Below are 20,266 nucleotides of genomic sequence, written 5' to 3'. Positions count from 1 at the left end.
TTGCTTTTCAGCATAAATATGATTAGAAACAGGCTCAGACAGAACACCTTAGCCAGTACAATAATTGGTGTTATTCCTAGGGAACCTGGAAATGACACGGACGTTGTAAGTATTTCTTGGTGTGGGTCAATACGTCCTGTGTTCGCTCGTTTCATTTTGCCTTTTGCGTAAGTCCTTCCTCTTTGGAATCCTGTACCAGTCGTAATACGTTTTCATTCCATAGCTGTAGGTATGTATCTAATAATATAAATAATGTTTTTTATATTTATCGTGTCCACTTCGTTATTTCTTTGATTTCAGGGTCCTGATGATCTTGGCATTCTTCACCCCATTGGCACGGCTGCGATGGTCGTTCAGGTTACAGGAACCAACTGGCCGGTCACCAATTACACCGTACTGGTCACTGGGATATGCCGTTTTAGACTAGAAAAAGTGGTGATGGAAGAGCCGTACGTTGTCGGTGTTGTTACACAGCTGGACAAGTTCACCGTTAATGAAGGTATGTTAGTCTTCGGATTCAGTTACCTATGAAGTTAATAAATTGCCATGAATGCCAAACTGCGGACACAGTGAGCTCACTATCCTAGGATAGATTTTCTCACAGGACATATTTTGAAAATGCATTTAGCTATAATTGTCTTCGAAACCCTTTTCATTTGTGAGCATTTTCTGGAATATGAGAGTCAATTGCTACTTATCTTAAAGTTTGCTATAAGCCCCTGGATTTAGATGATAAGAAGCCCTAGGCTCTTACACCTGTAAAGCCCTTTAAAAACCAATTTTAAGTTTGTAAATTACTTGAGAGATAATGAAATACATTATTACTGTGATATGTATCAATATTTTTAATATAAAAATCTTTTGATTGGTACTAACCTTTATAAAAAAATGTGGCATGGATAGTAAATAAAAAAAGTCGAAAATATAGAATGAATATAGGCCCCTCTTGATCTTGAGAACCTAGGCTTCAGCTTAGTAGCCCTATAGGAAAATCTGGCCCTGATGAGTCCCTATGGGAAGACCCAAGAATGGCTTCCTTATTCCTTAGCCGGTTTTGTGAGAACCTGAATGATCTTGGTAGGCCTATGTGCAAGCCTAAGTATGGACCACATGATTTCATACTACCCTGGCAAATGGAGCTGTGCCTCAGAATTTCAGATCCTCTGGTTAAGTATTGAGATGCAAAAGTCAGAAGCCGGTGGGCTCTTTCAAGAGGAAGTGTGCTGTGATAAGCAAGTTGCTTTTTTGCCACTGAAACCCCATCCACTGTCTGTAAAAAAAAGCAAGACACCCGAGTTTGTGGAGCTCTATTTTCTAAACGAGGTAATCAGTTTCAATGTAACAAAAAGCATATGATAGAGAATTTATTTCTACGTTGGACCATTTACTTCAAACATTTTCCTCACCATACTATTTCCTGTAATTAATTTTTTTCTAAAGAAAGTACTCATTTTTTGTGCATAAAATAATGTTGCCAAACTTTGAGCACTTGGTATTTCAGTAGTTTTCATTCCTATAACTTGGAATTTTGATGTAAGAAATCCAAATCTATTAATGACAATTTGCAGAAAACAAATTGTTTATACCGCAAAAATTGATAGATTTGTTGTAAACAACACAAATCTTTGCTAACTTCGAAACTAATGGGTCAATTGGAAATATATTGGTACTGTTGTGTGCCACAGAATGTAGGTAATGCAAGTGCGTAGATTATACACATTAAATATCAGCAGTAAATTCAATATCCTTCGATATTTATTCTTGTTTTGAGCTCTGACTGTCGCTTTTGCTCTACCGAGCGAGGCAAGCCAAAACAAAGGAACAGAAAAGAGAAAGTCTCTCTAAGCCATGTGCAGTTGCCATATCGTGCATCGTGATGCATAGTACCCTGGTAGTTTATGAATCATCCACTGGTTGCCTTGGCAGAGTCGGTGGCAACCACGCACCTCTTTTGTCCTCCCTTTCCCACGACGGAGCTGCTGGTACAGCCGTAGAAGCATTTATATAAATATTAAGTGATATTGACTTTACTAGCGATATTAAATGTAAATTTTATAAATACTATCCTTTGATGAGCTACCCTTTAGTTGAAGTCTTACTATGCTCAACTAGTGAACCCTAATACAATTTTGTGGATGTGACTATCTGCCTTCAAGTAGAAGTCTCTCATTTCCTTCAAGTAATGAACCTGCTGGTAATTTATGTTCCTTTGACTTGTGTGTGTTTGCAAATATTCTATTGCTCACTTGCACACTGTTGGGAAAATACTCTGAGTCTTGGACCATGTTTTCATTTAATAAACCATGAAAAATAATACCTGGATTGCATTTCAGCAAAAGCATAGGAAACCAGGCAAAGCCGAGGAGAGGTGGAAGAGAACATTTGTTGTTCACTATTCTGGCAAGAGTTGATAATCCTTCACCTACTAGTTGAATACGATATCAGCCCATATATTGTTGTAATTTCATGATTCAATAAGGAATTTTTCAATGAAATAACGACTCGGCATTTCAGCTTGACTCACTCTTATGTGACTCAAAAGCCTCTTGTAATTCAATGTTCTAAGCTGATAACCTGCAACTCATGTATAGTGTGATTTCAGAGGGTGTAATGGAAGGCTAAAAATATTTGAAATACTAGCATGTTTTTTTATAAGATGTACAAGTAACACTCATTAGAGAGGCCCGAAAAATGTCAAAATGATGGTACCTACTGTGGTAATACATACATATTAACTACCAAGGGATTTTGGTTTAACTTCTTACATGGTTTGTTAAAAGTAATCAAAGAGTCTCTTGTGAGAGTCTTGTATTGATTGATTCAATTTTTTTCTCTAAATTTTCAGTGAACGATGAAAACCCGGAATTAAATGAGCTGATTGAAAACTTTAGGAATGAATTAACTAAGCTAATTGAACTCTCTGATGCATCTCTCCCAATTGTTGGAAAACTCAGGGTAAGTAAATGCCTCTTTCATAATAAGTAGAGTTGTTATCTGTGGTATGCATTCTGACAAACTTGGTGAAGCACTGCTTCAGCACATTGCCATACTCACAGTGGCGCCGACTCGGTGGGGGTTGAGGGGGCCCGAGCCCCCTCAAAAATTTGCTATGGCTGTGAGGAAAAAATGTGTAAGGGATGTCGACTTTCCCCAGTGTCCAGATATCGAGATTCGAGTTATCAGGGTTCTCATGTTGATCATATGACTCTTCTAAAATGCTTAAAAAACTTAAAAGTCACTACTTATAAAATTTGCCGGGGCAAGATCCCCGGTTAATTCGAGAATGGCTGCACCGATTTTAATGATATTAGATTCTTAGGATTCATCTCAGCCCTGGATAACATATAGAACATTAAAAAATAGGAAAAGTTCACAAAAAAATTCATCTCTTTCTGAGGGATATGTTTTTAGGAGTTGGTAGCACAACAATTGATAATTTGGTCAAAACTTCAAATTAAATTATTTGTTTTGTTTTTACCAATTTAATAACTGAACTTCATAGCAATGTAACATTTTAATTACTTAATATATTCAAAATATTGAAATTGTATTAAAATAATTTAATTCAAGCTAATTGTAAGCCCAGCTCGAGTTGACACTTCACTACCGTGTTTGCAAACAAATCTCCAAGCAATTGTTGACAATCAGTAATGTCCGTGTTCCTGTTGAGGAATCGAGCAGTTTGATTTCACTTCCTCAGAATGTTTGCAAATTAGTTTCATTGGAAGGTGAGTTCATAAAAAAAGTGTTCCAGAATATGATTGATCACCACAAAAATAAAAAATGGTTGATTGAACGAGCAATTTTGACGGCCTAGAACGTAGATGTGGATGACTCAAACTAGGTATATCAGGATCAAATAGTTTGTACTCTGCATGAATTCACATCTTTTAACTGTGTAACGAACGAAGACGAAATCACCAACTATCTATCTGAATATTTAAAGTCCTTGGATGTACCTGGCTTACCAAGGTATGATTTACAGCTAAAGGTAGGCTCTTTCATGACCTTTCGAAACCTAAACCAACCAAAACTATCCAACGGAACTCGTTTGGTAATTAAAAAAACTGATAATGAATGTGATTCACGTGACTTTACTCAAAGGAAAATTCAAAGATGAGGAATTTCTCATTCCGATGATTTCATGATCCTGACTTATTTTCCCTTTTTAGCTTAAACGAATTCAATTTCCAATTCGTGTTGCATTCATGATAATGATTAAAAAATCGCATGGTCAGTCTTCCAGTTTTTGTGATATTTGTGCTCATGTGCTAATGAAAACCCATAATTTTCTCATGGTCAATTGTATGTGGTATGTTTACGAGTCTGTAAACCATCCGCTGTATTTCTTCCTTTGCTTCAAGGGTGCAGTTAGGAATTAAGGATAGAGGGGTTTTAAGCTCAGCTAATACTGGTGGGTCTGTAGGGTATAGAAAACCTGCCAAGGTAAGCAAGAGGTGTGGGGGCCCTCCCTCAGATATTTTTTAAGATAAATGGTTCAAATGGTGGGTTTTTCGGCTGTGTGAATAGTTAAATATGTATGTTTTGTTTTTGACTCATCCGTCCCCCTAATATTATTTACAAAATTTTAAAAAAATTCTCTTAGCTCTTGGGGAGATTTTATCCCCCAAGAATGAGAGACCCCCCTCGCTGTGTCACTGCTTCAATTTGCTATATTTATTTAGCTTCATTCTCTTTATTTTGTGCCTGATAACAAAACCAAAAGTGTTGTATATCATAAGGTGCTTGATGCAAGACATTAAACCCGAATGTGTAGGGCACACCGTGGTGTGTTTATGCATGCAGCTTGTTTATGCAGTGCATTTTTTCCAAACACAGGTACTATAAATGGCGCACCTAAAGTCATTTGATACGAATGCTGCTTCATAGGGGCTTTTCTTATACGATTTTGAGCATCAGTCAAGCGTCGGTCTAGCATTGCCTTAACCTGCCCGGTGAACGGGCCAAGTTTACGCAACAGACTTGGACCTAAAAACATTTTTTACGGTTAATAACACAAATAGCCAACAACTGAATGCGTATAATTTTTATTTCATTAGCTGCTTTATAAAATTACAATGCACAAAATTTCTTAAGTTAAAACGTAAAAAAATTCATAGAAAAAAATCTGCGTAACGTGCTCCGATCCACCCTATGTAAATTCAATAAAGAAAATGTCTTTCTGGCAAGCAATTTTGATACTCATTTACATAGTTTCATTGAATTCGTATCCTTATTTTATTATAATAAATCAAATATGTTAAAAAACAATACAGCCACTCTTTATTTATAAATGGTGTAACCAAACTGTAAGTTCATTGATTGTTAGGCAGTACAAAGTTTGCCGGGTCAGCTAGTTTCACATAAAAGAATAAAATAATAATGCCGTGTGACATTTTGAAACATACGTGACCTGGGCTGTTCTCCAATGGCGGCTTATTGCCTTAGAAGGAGAGAACATGCTTTCCTGGCTCTCTTCTCGGAACGATGTTCAACACTGCCCTCTTCCTCCTCCCCCTCATCATTATCCATACAGGTCAATCAAATAACAGACTTGCAGTGATATATTTTTTTAATTCCATTCTTTTATGACAATACTGTACACTTAGATGGCATAATTGAAATTAATGAGTACCTATAATATCTGTTGACCAATGTTTAATATAGCTTATATAAATATCTATCTACAATTCCTCCCAAATCCTCTGCAACTCGCATCCTGATTTGAAAGATGGATTTCACCCTGGTGATAAGGAACAGTCTGGACCTCAAAATAAAAATACTCCCAAACTAGCTCACTTAGTTGAAATCCCCAAAAAAAAATTCATCCAGTTAATACAGTGTAAAAGCTCCATATCTAAATTTATATGCTTATCTCTGATGACATTGTTGTCCCGCTAAGTCTAATTATCCCTTTCCTACCAGCGCATACTATAGTAAAATGTTTTCCGTGCTGCATAAGAGTATTTGAAACCTCTTTGTGCGGAGTGCTTTTTTGGGGTGAAGTTAACCTGGTATTTTCATTCCTCAGATTTGGAACCCAACTAAACTGGGCACCCGTCCCTTACCCTGGCCACTGGTCTACACTCACTGACTCTATCTTAGCACGAAGCCACAGTTAATTTATTGCATTATCAGTGTTTTTTTTTCTACCAAATATTGCATTTGATTTTCAATACTTCACTCTTCTAAAAGAATTACGAACATTTTTAAGCATTGTGGAATTTTAAACAGATTTCTAGCATCAATGATGACACAGTTGGTGAACGTAAGGTACCAAGACTGTAAGTCCAGAAGTTTGTTATTTTTAATACTTAAATTTTGTTTAAAAATTGATTACACTCAGAACAAAACAAAGAATTCATTTCAAAGTGTAAAAAATTGTAGTATACAACAAAATATATCATTGCAAAAACCATTGACAATGTAACCACTTTGCAATGGATTCCTTCGGTGAGTGAAATGAGTGGGAGTGGGAGGGTTGGCCTTAATTGCCGAGGAGTGGCCCTAAGGTCCTCTAAGCTTGGTCTCAGGCCGGGCCTGAATACGTCCAACAATTGCTACCTCAGCGGTCTCTACCCTTCCCTCGCGTCTTGAGCCGACGTCCGGTCATATGTTGAAAAATCCACAACATCTGTACCTGATGGTGGGTCTTCTGCGTATGAAAATGCACGTTGGCTCCTCCCAATATTGGGTGTGAAAGGGTTAAGGAGTAGGTATATTATTTTCAGTGAGGTTCTTGTTATCTTTGGTGTTCCATTTTCCAAGTGGAGTCACCAGTTAACTGAAAAATGATGACATAAGGTGACAAGAATTGTGGGCAAAAATGCACACTAATTCATAAGTGGCACCTCCCATGGCAGCAGTGGGAACCAGGATGACGTCACACGGGCTTTTCTCAGCATTCATACTTAGCCGACGCGTTTCCCGTGCTTGAGAATTTTCACTTTTCATTTAATCCCGAAAAATAGATGATGTCATTTAAAAATCTTAAAGCGTGAAATGTGTGCTCCAGGAGTAATAATCTTTTGATTTAGGCAGTAAAAGAATAATAGGAAACCACCCTATTGTTGGTTTTAATTTGTTCAGTTGTATTTATGTGCATAAATTGGAATTTAAAGGCATAAATTTTTGAATAAAGGTTCATAACTTAAAAAAATTCTGGGAATTCTGTGTATTCTTAAACAAAATTTTGAGCTTTTTATCTTTGTGTACTTTTTCAGAGAATGATAGACTCTATTCCTGGGCACAACCTTGCTGATGTATACAGTCAGTTGTTGAAAGCCAGCTATTCAGAAAAACTTGAGCTGTTGGATGCAATTGACTTGACTGACCGATTTCAAAAGGCACTTCACATTCTACTGCGACATGTGGAAAGTAGGTGTCTGCAACTCTCATTTAATATAAGTTTATTTTATATTCATGCTCTTGTGTTTTAAGTGTAGTTTGTACATTCAAAGTGATTAGACAGTGGTCTTATGTATAAAGGATTTTTTTTAAACCTAGATGGGAGAAGATAAAGTTTGGTGATTCAAGCTTTGTGGAAGCAATTGTGAATTGTAAAATTAAAGATGGCCAGTCCGTGATGGCAAAAATTCTGGTACTTGCATCAGACCATTATTACTCCAGATGAAATACATTTGTGCATGTGCATTACATGCAATTGTGAAATGTAAAATTAAAGATGGCCAGTCTGTGAGGGCAAAAATTCTGGTACTTGCATCAAACCATTATTACTCCTGATTACATGCATTTGTTGACCAAGGTATTTTAAGGATAATTGTTGGGGCTGTATTGAATATGATAGATTAGTATATTTTGTTGATTGTTTGTATATTTTGTGTTTTAATTTATTTTTTGGTGCATATTGACCACTTACTAGTAATAGTTGATGTATACCTAATAATGTGCACATTTTAATCTTTAGGTATACAGAACAAGAAAAAACAGCAGCATTCCTTTATTCTGGGTCGACGACCAGTAAATGAAATAATTTCTTCTGGTGGTAAAGATGAAGATGAAATTTCTGAAACTGATGAAATACACGAACTTCAGGCCAAGCTGAGGTAGGTTAAAGATATTCTTATAGAGTTTATTTTTCTTGTTTATCTACATGACTTTTGGCTCTATGGTTATGAATATGAATAAGTTGTCTTAAAATTATCTTGGTGGCATATTGTTTCTATAATGTTAAGGCATTTCCTCATCTTTTACCGAAATTTCTTATAGTCATCCAGTTGAAATTGTGTGGCTATGGCATCCTAATTCATTATTATATGGTTTAGTTTTTATCATTTTGGTTCTATTATTGTATAGTTTTATCATGTTTGTATTTTATATTGGTTGTTTTGTATTGTTGCTATGAATTTATCATGTGGAAAATAAATAAACAGTCGTTCGGGATGGAGGCACAATAGACTGCACATTGCTCTGAGTTTGCTGTGTTATTTAAATCTTTTACTTTAATCAAGTTATTAGATCTCCCATAGGAACCCTTATTTTGGTGACACGGACTCGATATGGTCGTTACACGAAAGACACGGAAGGGAGGATATGGCATCAAGCTTGCTCAACAGCAAAACAAACCTCACGTCATTGATCCACCGCCATTCCATTTTCTCAACCGGGCAAAGTCAAGAAAATCACTTTGGGATGCCGTGAAAGACTTACTTAGAGGCAACAACAAAAAGCTGCTATTGCCATTCTACAATAAGGATGCATTCTACCGCAACATCGCAGCAGCATTACACTCAAACTTCCCACTTTTTTGAGCAACAACACACAACTCTGGTTCTCGCAAGTCGAGGCCCAGTTCCAGCTTTACAACGTTATCAACAAGGAATCCAGGTATTTTCATGTCGTCGGACAACTCAATGCATACGGAGCACAGGAGATGGAAAATCTCATTCGCCTGCAGCCGACCAATGCACCGTACACAGCCATCAAAGACGAGCTCATCAGATGCATCTCAATGTCCGAATAGCAATGCATGCAATAGTTGGAGGAATTCCAGGAATCTGGGCCAATAACTGTCTTAGATTGCGCTCCTTTACCATCTTGAATTATAATTTCACTTCCAGTCACGTGACTTACAGTTGTCACTTGTTTTCATTTCTTCGATTTCCATTTGTTTTTCCACCCCTGTTCGCGCGTTCGACCTTGTTAAATCCACTGCGAGGAAGCCCTTTCCTTACAGCACAGAAAATTTTTATGAGTATACCGCGTAATCATTATGAAGATATCTGAATGTGGGGCATCATGTTCGAACTTTAAATTTGATGCCTTACCCCATATTTTAAATGCTTTCTGAGCTAATTCTGTGTAGGTGCTTCACTAGGTGACGGTAAAACTTAAGGCATTGGTTTGGAGCTACAATCTTCAAGCAGGGGACGGGCCTTTGTGAGAATAACGTATGACTTGAATAGTATCGATCTCTTCTCCTATGGCCTACACCTACTCAAACAAAACAAATATCACATCAGTGAATATTTGAACTGTGGTGCACCCTACCCAGACATTAAAAACAGATTGGCTGATCCGAAATTCTCAGTTACATTAAAAAAATATTTCGATACTAATTACGTTGTCTTTTCTTCCAACAACAAACCAATAGTTGGCTTTAACAAGGAAGAATGGGATGCTCTGGAAAATATTCTGGAGAATGCTCAACTTGCAGTGAATGGAATTGAGCAAAATCAGAGGCAGTTGGAGGAATTCTTCCTTCCTTTCATTCATCATCTTTTAAAGGATATTCTCAAGAATGAGACAAGGGAGCTTAATTACATCTTCGCTAAACATCTTTGAAATCCGTTGCAATAGCCACGCTCATTAACACATTCAGTACGGATCACGTCAATTGACATGCTTTACTGGTCGGCCTTTCTCTGCCTCCGTACGTGACTAATATCCACTTCCGAGTCTTCCGATCGTGTGCCTGGCCTTCAGCAAGCTTCCCTCTTTCGACCCGTGTGTGCCATTTGAAAATAGCTGTATTTGAACGGCTATGGTGGGAAAACCACTCTATTTTTCTTTCTTATTTTATCGGCCGATTCTGACGACGTTCATGAAAATCGGGCCCACATTGAATGTGTTAATTGCCCCGTCATAGAGCTGGAAAGGTTTATTATCGTACCAAGCCTTAAAAATGCTTCCGAAAGCAAATGGGGTAAATTGCAGTCTCGGTGTTCATCAGACTGAAAATTATGCGTGTGCTGTGAAAAACTGTGCAAAAGTACGGAGATGGATCCTTGAGAATATCGGTATTTGGGAATGGGGAACTTGCATGAATTTTTTTTATTTCACAGGCAGACAGAAAATTATTTTCTGAATACAACAAAGAAAACATGTATATCTGAGTTTTCCTTCGCAAGATATTCAATGATAAATATAACTAATTTTAAAGCGCGGGAGAAACTCCATCACCCTCCAAGCCACTGCCGATGAATCCTCGATGACGTCAAAGGTGCCTAAACATCAAGCTATTGCTGTGATTGTTTGTAATAGTTGCCAGCAGCTGTGAGAGCTTCGTTTGTTAGACATGTTGATTATTTTCTATTTAAAGATAAATATCCAACGATAGAGGCTCGGAAGCCCTCATATTTTGTATTATTTATAATATTAATATCTGAGTAAGGGCATAAAATATAAAGCTGGAGCAGTTAATCCAAAAATTTTACAATACCTACCCAGCTAGCACACAACAGGGCGTTTAGTTTAAAGCCCATTATTTAGTACCCTGTTTTTCAAAAATTTCCCCCCCTGGTTTTGGACCTCCCCCCAAACAAAATTCCTAGCTATGCCACTGTTTGATTTGCCTATCTCTCGTATGTATAAATGCACTCATGAGTTGTAAACAGATGTTATACCTTATGTCAATCTTCCTTCTCTGCAGAAAGGCTGGGTTGCCCCCTCTTGTTCGTAAGGTAGCTTTCAAAGAGCTGCAGAGGTTGAAGAGAATAAGCCCTTCAAGTCCAGAAGATGGTATAATTCGCTCTTACATAGAGTTAATTGCTGATCTACCCTGGTCTCGATCATCAAAGGAAACTATTGACATCCAGAAGGCACGAAAGGTAATATCCATTGTACTACTCTTATCCATTGATCATTTTTTATTTTCTCAATATAATTAATCTAGAAATAAAATTTAGTTTAGTTGACTGTATGATCAGCCACCCAGGTGTCACCACGATTGCATTCAAGCTTCCCAGTGTGTTAGAAAATGGAGTTTTGAGATTTAAGACCCCTTTTAACAAGGGAAGGTATCCAAGTGTCACCACCAGATTGTTTCAAGGTTTTAATGATTTTTTTAAATTTCCTCTCTTGTTCTGTTATGCATTAGGACTTGGATGCAGATCATTATGCCATGGACAAGCTGAAAAGGCGTGTATTGGAGTACTTGGCTGTTCGTCAGCTGAAAAATTCTCTTCGTGGACCTATTTTGTGCTTTGTTGGTCCTCCTGGAGTTGGAAAAACCAGTGTCGGAAGATCAATTGCTCATACTCTGGGAAGAGAATTCCAAAGGTCAGTGCAGGCTTCCTAACAAAATATATTTTTGTTAATGATTCAATTGGTGAATGTATTGTGTGTACCATTTGCAAACAAGAATCACAATGTACCACATAAAGCACACTTTGAAGATGACAAGTCGTTCCAGCATATTCACGAAGTACACTTTTTAGGCCCATTTCACATGGACGCAGATGATCCGCACTACACGTGCAGAAGGTTTCATTGACATTAATCATAGCTTATACATGAGTGCGGACCGTCCGCACGCAGAGGAGCAATCTGCATGGCCCCTCCACCCTGTGGCTCATTCGCATGCATACGGGCCACAGAGGCAGGTTACTGCTTATGCATGAACACGGGCGATTGATGCAGACAACAGAGCGAGTGCATCTTTTCGCTATGTATAATGAATTATGTATATTGTCTTCAATGGTCTTCTATTTTGGGATTTGCAATGCAAAAATAGGTAATTGAAAAACTTATATTCATCAGCACGTAGCTCAGTAAATGTGTTACGAAAGCGGCTTTTAATTTTCTTTAAGTGCCACAATAGGGTGCACCCAAAACCTCCTTTGACGAGCATTTTTCTTCTGTTTTTTCGAAGCTGTTGTACAGCAATTGCTTGTATTGCACTTGGCAATATGGCGTTCTTCCATCTGGGCAAGCTACACACAGCTGACATTGTGCCAGACGCGAACGGTTTCCGTCCATGCCTACGTGAACAGTGGCGACCACTCCCTGTGCCCTGTGCACAAAGCGCAGACTGTCCGCATCCATGTGAAACGGGCCTTAGTTTTACATGAGATGAATTCTGAAGTTAAATCTCCATCTTTGAGAAATCCTGTCATGTAGGTTGACTTTGAGTGACAGCAACTTTGTCCCCTGTGCTGAAGTCCCTTGTCATGGAGACTTCCCTTCTGAGCTAAACTTAAGTTAGTCTCCAGCGCAAATGACTCTAATATGAGATATGTAATTGTGATGCAACACGACGTCACATGTTTGGAATGAAGGGAAACAATCAACTGTCCCGAGCTAAGGAATGATCAAGTCAAACAAAAAATTAATTAACTTTGCAAAACATATTCTACCCTTCCTGAACATTTACATCATTCACAACAAAAAAATACCCTGATAAGAATGAAATTATTACACTACCACAACAACAAAAAATATCGATGATTGGAATGTGATGTTTTCCCTCCTCCAAAATAGTACAAGTTTCAAGAAAATATAACATGAATTCTTTGGGCCACTGTTAATTTGTGCCCTCCGATAAAGTTTCTGAAGTTTGCTAGCAAGTTCATAGACCTTTGCTTTCTTAGCTTTTCTTAAAATAGGTTGTGAGGACAAGTTGCACTGAGTACTAGGAGAATAGAGCTTCTAGCTTCTGACTGAGGGAAGTGATCGGTAGTCTGACCTAAACAGATGATGGAAGGGTCGCTTATTGCGACATCCTTACATGCGCATCTGTTGAAGCTGGCGCAGTAGAAACCATAACCATCTGTAGCATAACGGTTCGGACTAGATGATCCAAGGCAGTGAGAGTGAACTCCTCAAGTGCCGGGTGTGGGACACGGCCATAACTCGTCCGGTCTCCTTTCAGCGTATGCCACCAGCAGCACTCCGGTTCCAATTATGATGGTAATCATGCACATCAGCACTTCCCCTAATCTCGCTCCCTCGGTCGTCGTATCAATCATGCCCCGCAAAGCACAACTTTTATGGGTTTATATACCCCTCGGGAAGGGAAGTATCACTGGCAGAAATGAGTTTGTGGGGAGGGAGGGTGATTTCACTCAGGCCGGGGATAAGTGGTCCCCTAGGTAGCCCTTGTTGACTTGGGCCATCACACCGACCACCGCACACCTGACTCACACACTTGACTCACATGCGCGCAAGCATACTCACAACATCTCATGACACCATACTCCACTACGTGACCATCCCCTGCTCCGGTCATCCCGGTAATATAAGGTAGACTGTGATACAAGATGCCATCAAAGTCTCCAGTCCAAATGAAAATTTCAAAGTTTAATATACTTAGAGAATCGTCTATGATATTTAGAGTTAAGGTTTTAGCTGATATTTTAGCTTTTTATAAGGAAACTTATTTTTAACTTGACTTCTTCTTGGAATGCATTTCTTGAAAAACAGGCTCTTTAATGCCTACTATTGATAAATATCATCCAATCATGTTTTAAAAATGTCTTTGACATATTTAAGCAGAATAAATTAAGAAAAATGATGTTATTGGTATGCACAGATATTCTGCCATTTATTTTGTTATTAAGCTTCAAACTTGAATGCATGTAGTTTTGTATTAGACAAGAGAGTTATGATTGAATATTTTAAGCATCTAGCTGGTTGAATATGTAGTTGTTTTCAACTTTCTCATTTTGATTTATAATTGATATGGTAATCAAGTTTGGATAATGTCATTGGAAACAATTACTAATGTACTACTCTCTCTAATATAAAATTAACTTGAGTCACCAGAGACTTAAACAATATCATTGTAGATATTTTTCATATGCCAACTTTGTCAAGCATTTTTGTTAGGCACCTTCCACAAATTATATAGTCTTATTGTGTAAATTTCGTGATAAAAATCAATGTTTTATGAGATCCATCAATTATACCTATTCTTATATATTGAGTTAACACATACCCCAGTAATTTTTTTCATTAATTCAAGCTTTTTTTGTGCTGGAAGTCATTATAAGTTTTCACTCTTAAATAGTTTTAGGAGCTTTATGCCTGAGTAGGACTTTATTTTTGTATTGTTAACTTCTTTCAAGGTGCTGATCTTTTTATTAATGATATGAAATTTGTCTGGTTATTTTCTATTTTCTCACCAATTTAATAATTATTTTTTCTCTGATTTGTTGAAGCTCATCCCTCATTTTTCCATTAAAAGGGTAATATTTACGTGCTTATTTCATGATTTTAATAATGAAAATTGTTTATATTGAAACAATAATCCATGGAGGTAAAATCATTTGCTTTGACTGGTTCAAATCCTCGTTTTATTTTATTGTATTCCTGTTTGGAATTTTCATATTCTTATGTACACTTGTGGGTGACTTGATAAAGGTACATACACTGCTGGCTAGTCCATGATTATTCCTTGAATAATATCATCTCTGGTTTCTTCTGTTACTACTTATGTGCTTGAAGCCATAATTATCGAGAGCTTGGTTGTGTAACTTTCGTGTAACTAGCCATAAAATCACAGGATGAACCTCCTCCAGAAAAAAGTCATGATTAGATAGTGATGTACAGTGTGCCTTATTTCTTCCTGGTCTTAGGATTTCTCTTGGTGGAGTGTGCAATCAGTCTGACATAAGAGGGCATCGGAGAACATACATAGGCTCAATGGCCGGCCGAATAATTCAGGGTTTGAAAACAGCTGGTGTCAACAATCCTGTATTCCTTTTGGATGAAGTTGATAAAATGGTAAGGCAGCAAGTGAATGGAGAAATAAATATGTATATTATGTACAGCATTTTAAACTTAGAAAAGTATCTCTGAAAGATATGATGGTTCAAGTTTCAATTCTGATGGTGACTTCTGTGGAATGTCATTTGTGATTAGCCTTTCTAAGCACACTTCCTCGATTACGTTATGAGTTAAAGAGGATCCTCCATACTCTTTTATCAAAGTTATCTGAATATGATTTACTGATTCTTTCTTGCTTTCCATTTGTTATCTTAATAATAAGAATCACTCTAATACTGTGTTATCCCCCTGAACTTTATTATAAAAAAACGCATTTTATACACACACCCAAACACATTAATTCTAAAAGACTTTAAAGCCAATCCATGTAGCCTCTGCCTTTTGTGGATCATCATGAAACCCCGGAGAAATGATATGGTGAAAACCATGTTCAGTGCAATATTCTCTTGCCCTAGCTCCCTTTTATGATGATTAGGTACCCTATGAAATGTGGTAAAACTGATTAATCTCTCATTTTCATTCCATTAGCCTCTTCTCGTATTCCCCCACTTGAGCCCAAAACATCGACCTTCCAGTGCAAAACGTATGCTTATCACAGAAGCAAACTATAGTTATGCAAGCAGCTAATGTTTAAAGTTCTCGAAACATTTTTAATCCTTCCTTTGCTGATTTGGGCAAAAACTTGCAGGTTTTGTAACGAGTTCAAGTTATAGTGCCATATTTTATCTACTTCTTAAAAATAGCATTCATTAGTTCACTTTGATGCCAGATTAACTTTTTAACGAGCGTGATGCGCCCGCTCCCAGCGGGCTTCCCCCGCTCTTTTCAATGCAGGTCCACAGAGGGATAGGCGCATTTCTAATTTTAAAATGTAGAGAAAAAAAGGCAGGGTCTTATGTACAAATTTAATTGGAATGTTCATGTACAAATTGAGGTCAGAGAACCTCTTAAACACAACATTGGAAGTAATTACACTATCCTCTGTTAAACGCACATGATGACTCAACTTACGTATCAACAGGATTCTTGAATGTGGAATCAGCCGCATTTTGATAAAAGTTATTTAAAGAATGCGAGATATTGTTGCAAATGAACTACTCTATCAGTTTGTGCGCCGTTAACATCAGGAATATTTACCGGTTTTTGTTTTTTGTTTTTTTTTTATTATTTAAAAACCAATTTTAGGAAACAATAGCAATATTTAGAAAGTAAGATATGCCGTCGCATGTTCTCTGATAAATTCTGTGCATTTTGGTACCTCATTTGTAGAGTTTGGTTGCGTATAAGTTGAGAAAAAGTATAATATATAAGGTATCTATCTATATAAGGTATCTATACAGTAGAAGTAATATAGAAGATTGAAAAAAGTAGACCAAAGTACTTAATTTTGTTGAAAACATTTTGTTTAAAATTGCTCAAATTTTCTAGCATTTCCAAAGTAGCACTTGCCTCACTTCAGATATTAAAATTGTTTTTATTTAAGACTGCATAATTAATTGCAGCAGTACAACCAAATTGATTAGGCTTCATAATCACCTTTACTCAACAAAAAACAAAATTGGTTGATGAAGTCACACACAGAACAGATCTTGTAGTATGCGTGCATTCTTCATAGCCATAAGGTAAAAATGATCCTCTCCTTTTATTATCACGATGAAGTATACATATATAGCATCCTATTAGTTGATAAATGATTTAGCTGTCAGTCTGGTAAATTATTTAGTGTAGGCTACATCAATTGGAGCAGTTTGTGCTACCATGATTTACACATTATCATCAAATGATGTGGTTCTTTCCCCTGGCAACTTTGAGCTTTCAACTCTTTGTATATCCATTAAACATGCTCATTTTGGCTGTGTCTTTGGCTTAGACCGTCTTTCAGCTATCTTCCTTGAATGCAGTCAATCCATATCCAACCTGATATCAGCCACTGTACTCACCAATTTTAGAGTAAAAAAATTGTTGACTTCGTTTTTAAAAATGTGTGTTTAAAAATGAATTACCTATAAGATGTAAATTTTCCCAAGTTGTCTAGAAAATATAACTAAATAATTGTACATTTTTATCAATTAAGTATAGATATAGTATGTATTAGGAAAATTATGTTTGAAAAAATATGAGTTCGTAGAAAAAAGTTATCTTTGACTCATTAATCAGTCAAAAAAGCCCTGCCATTCTCTGCATATATGTACCACGTAAAAAAAGTTGACACGGATAAGGTTAAACAGAATATTAAATCATTATTGTGTCTGTAATTGAGTCTAAATCGATTAATTCTATAAAATTTATATTCTTCATTGAAGTGTGCTGGTGTTCATGGTGATCCTGCCGCTGCTCTTCTGGAAGTGCTTGATCCTGAACAGAATTGCCACTTTGTTGACCACTATCTGAATGTTCCTTTTGACCTCTCCCAGGTGAGACGTTTCTGTATTTTTTAAATGTGCCTTTTTATGAAACATCCATATTTTTGTTTTTCTATGATCTTTTTATTATCTTATGCATGTATCTTCTGGGTGACCACTCTTCTGGAAAGTCTTGGAATTTCGTTATCTGGAAAGTCATTCATCATCCAAGAAAATGAAGAGTAAATTTGAAAATTTGGCCTACTGACATGAATTTATTTCTGACCATGGGTTGAATCTATTAAGTAGATTCTACATATTAATTTCTTGAGGCTGTATAGATTACATTTCTGCTTTGAACCAATTTTGAAATGATGATGGCAATTGTGGTTGTGACTATGGAATGCTTTCTATGTTTGTGATTTTATCTAATAATTTCGTCATAAAACCTTTGTTAAATGCATCAATTTTCTCTCACAGGTTATGTTCATTGCCACTGCCAATACACTTGACTCAATTCCAGCCCCTCTCTTGGATCGAATGGAAGTGATCCGTGTGCCAGGATATACGCATGTAAGTTGCCCTTTGCAGAATGCCTATCAATGCCATCCTTAATTGCGTGTACAGAATGAGTTAGAATGGTCGTAACATCAAAAACTTTTAAGCTATGTACTTCCATCAATGTGAGGGTTATCTAATGCTGAGGACCAGCATCAGTTGGGAAACATTGGGATTGGGTGTGGTGGCATTTCCCAAAATATTTTATTGCCTTTAAGAACACTAATAAAAGCTTAAACGATGAGTCAAAATAGTCATAGTACAAGATGTGTCTTTCATGCTTAAAGCAAGCTTTTTTTACCAGCAGACTTGTGTAAATGATACTTTCATCTTTTGTGCCATAATTTCTGTGGGAAACTTACTATTTTATATGGTATGTTTTACTTATTGAAGACCTGGTTTACAGTATCCTAAGTCCCCATTTCAAACATTGAAGCCAAATGCTAATTATGCTCTGTCATCATGAGTATCAAAATGCGAGATAAATCATAAGAAAGCCTTATTTAGGAAAGCGTAATTCAGGTGAGCTATGAAACGAAAACTTTAAATGGGTTGTTCCATTTGAATTTATCTGCAGAAGTCTAAAAATTGCCCTCACCCTCTTATATGTACATGAAATTGTGAGCTGTTGTTGTGAGATCATTAGTATGTATGTATGTGCAATTTCAATGAAAAAAATATGTATAGTTTTTTGCAAAGATACTTATGCATTCTGAGGAGTTAGTTATCAGTGTGTGTACTAATATTGTCAGTATTATGAATAATACCTGTTGGAAAAATTATGGTTCAAAATCCATTTCTCATTAGGTAAGGAATTTCCTTTATTAATATGAACTATTATAAGAACCGAGTGCTTTCTTCCTGCTATCCCTAAATTCTGCTTCTTCAAATGAAATTTTATAGGAAGAGAAACTACACATTGCCATGAGGCACTTACTTCCCAAGCAACTAGAGGAGCATGGTCTGACAAAGGAGGTGATGAGCCTACCCGAAGAGAGTATCAAAATGCTTAGTTGAGTAAACATTTTGCTAATTCATGCTTTATTCTGTTATTTTATGTTGAATGACTCATTCCTTATTACATGACAATTCTCGAAACCTAACTGAAATGAGTGTATGGTGGCAGAAAAAAATAACTCAAAACTTGTTTGGCATCTGAGCGCAGCTGGCGCAGGAAATTATTGTAATACATCCATTTCCCAAAATTCTTTCCTTGTAATGTTCTCATACAACTGGGAAATTTCAAAATACTTATGTACATACTTCTTCTACTGGAGAAATTTATTCTCATGCTTTGGAGTATGACAATGAGAGAAGTTTTTGTTACTTTGTTTAAGGCTCAAAATATTTGAAAATGTGAGGTTCAAAATATGCAAAATTCTTGAAAATAATTTGACAAAACTTCAACTTACCTCTAATGTTTTGAATTCACTTTTAATGTTTCTTTTGCAATGGGACCATTAGTAAGACTGAAGTTGATGCAACCCTATTGGTTTTGAAGAGCTTGTATATTCTAATTATGTGCCTCTGGTGGCAATGCCTCTGCTGACTATCATTCTCACTTATTCATTCTCACTTAACAGTTACAAAATACACTCGGGAAGCTGGTGTAAGAACTTTGGAAAGAAAACTTGGAGCACTCTGTCGAGCTGTGGCTGTTAGGGTGGCAGAAAGGCAGTCACCAAGTCAAGGTATGCTTTCTTTTTACACCTCTGCTATCACATTAACCCTGTAGAAACTGGTGGAAATATTTATGTTGTGAACAAGGTTAAGGTAGTAATTGAGAGTTTTTGGGACCGCAAAATTTATGCCTTGAACCTGTTTTTCAGCTTCCAAGGAGGGCATTGGGTGGAATGCACCAATTGTTTTAGATGAGGCTGCTCTGGAGGACATTTTGGGGGTAAATATAAATTTCTAAATTTATTGTAATGTATATTTTATATAAATTCTAATTTTCCAGTCATGGTGGTGGCAGGGTAAAGTCCTCGCCTGCCAGACTTAAGCTCGTGGGTTCAATTCCCACCTGGGTTTGTTGTCCCTACCCAGGGTATGGATGTTTGTATACGTAATTGTTAAATGTTATGAAAATCTTGATGTAAAAGGCCAGAAAGAGATGTTTTCAGTGTTGTGGCCATTAATTAAAAATTATGTATACGTACAAAATAATTTGAGTAGAAGATTTTATACTTGGTAAAAAAATTTGCATCCAATGCATACTTATTGTCAGAAGGTTTTGGTTGGCATGGTGGCGGGTGAATTATGTAGTATGCTATCCCAAAATTATATTACAGTGGAGCCCGTTTATAATGAAGTTAAGGGAGCTAGAATATAAGCATGTACTTTGTTTTAGCGAAGCTTTGTTATAAGTGTGAAAGGTTGAAAGTATTCTATGTTCTCTC

The 20,266-nt window shown here is 36.8% G+C and overlaps 1 protein-coding gene across 1 annotated transcript in view; it reads left to right on the top strand.

Moving 5' to 3' along the window:
* LOC124155729 (lon protease homolog 2, peroxisomal-like) overlaps positions 1-20,266 on the top strand; it is a 39,322-nt gene that overhangs the window by 390 nt on the left and 18,666 nt on the right. Inside the window, exons 2-14 of the mRNA XM_046529791.1 lie at positions 12-105; positions 301-499; positions 2,846-2,955; positions 7,224-7,377; positions 7,928-8,066; positions 10,892-11,069; positions 11,339-11,520; positions 14,817-14,964; positions 17,271-17,381; positions 17,790-17,882; positions 18,771-18,879; positions 19,451-19,558; positions 19,697-19,767. Coding sequence (XP_046385747.1) covers positions 12-105; positions 301-499; positions 2,846-2,955; positions 7,224-7,377; positions 7,928-8,066; positions 10,892-11,069; positions 11,339-11,520; positions 14,817-14,964; positions 17,271-17,381; positions 17,790-17,882; positions 18,771-18,879; positions 19,451-19,558; positions 19,697-19,767 — 1,696 coding nt within the window. The remainder of the gene's footprint in view (positions 1-11; positions 106-300; positions 500-2,845; positions 2,956-7,223; positions 7,378-7,927; positions 8,067-10,891; positions 11,070-11,338; positions 11,521-14,816; positions 14,965-17,270; positions 17,382-17,789; positions 17,883-18,770; positions 18,880-19,450; positions 19,559-19,696; positions 19,768-20,266) is intronic.

The sequence above is a fragment of the Ischnura elegans genome, chromosome 3 (genome assembly GCF_921293095.1).
Source record: "Ischnura elegans chromosome 3, ioIscEleg1.1, whole genome shotgun sequence".
NCBI lineage: Eukaryota > Metazoa > Arthropoda > Insecta > Odonata > Coenagrionidae > Ischnura > Ischnura elegans.
This window is presented reverse-complemented; position numbering and strand designations above follow the sequence as displayed.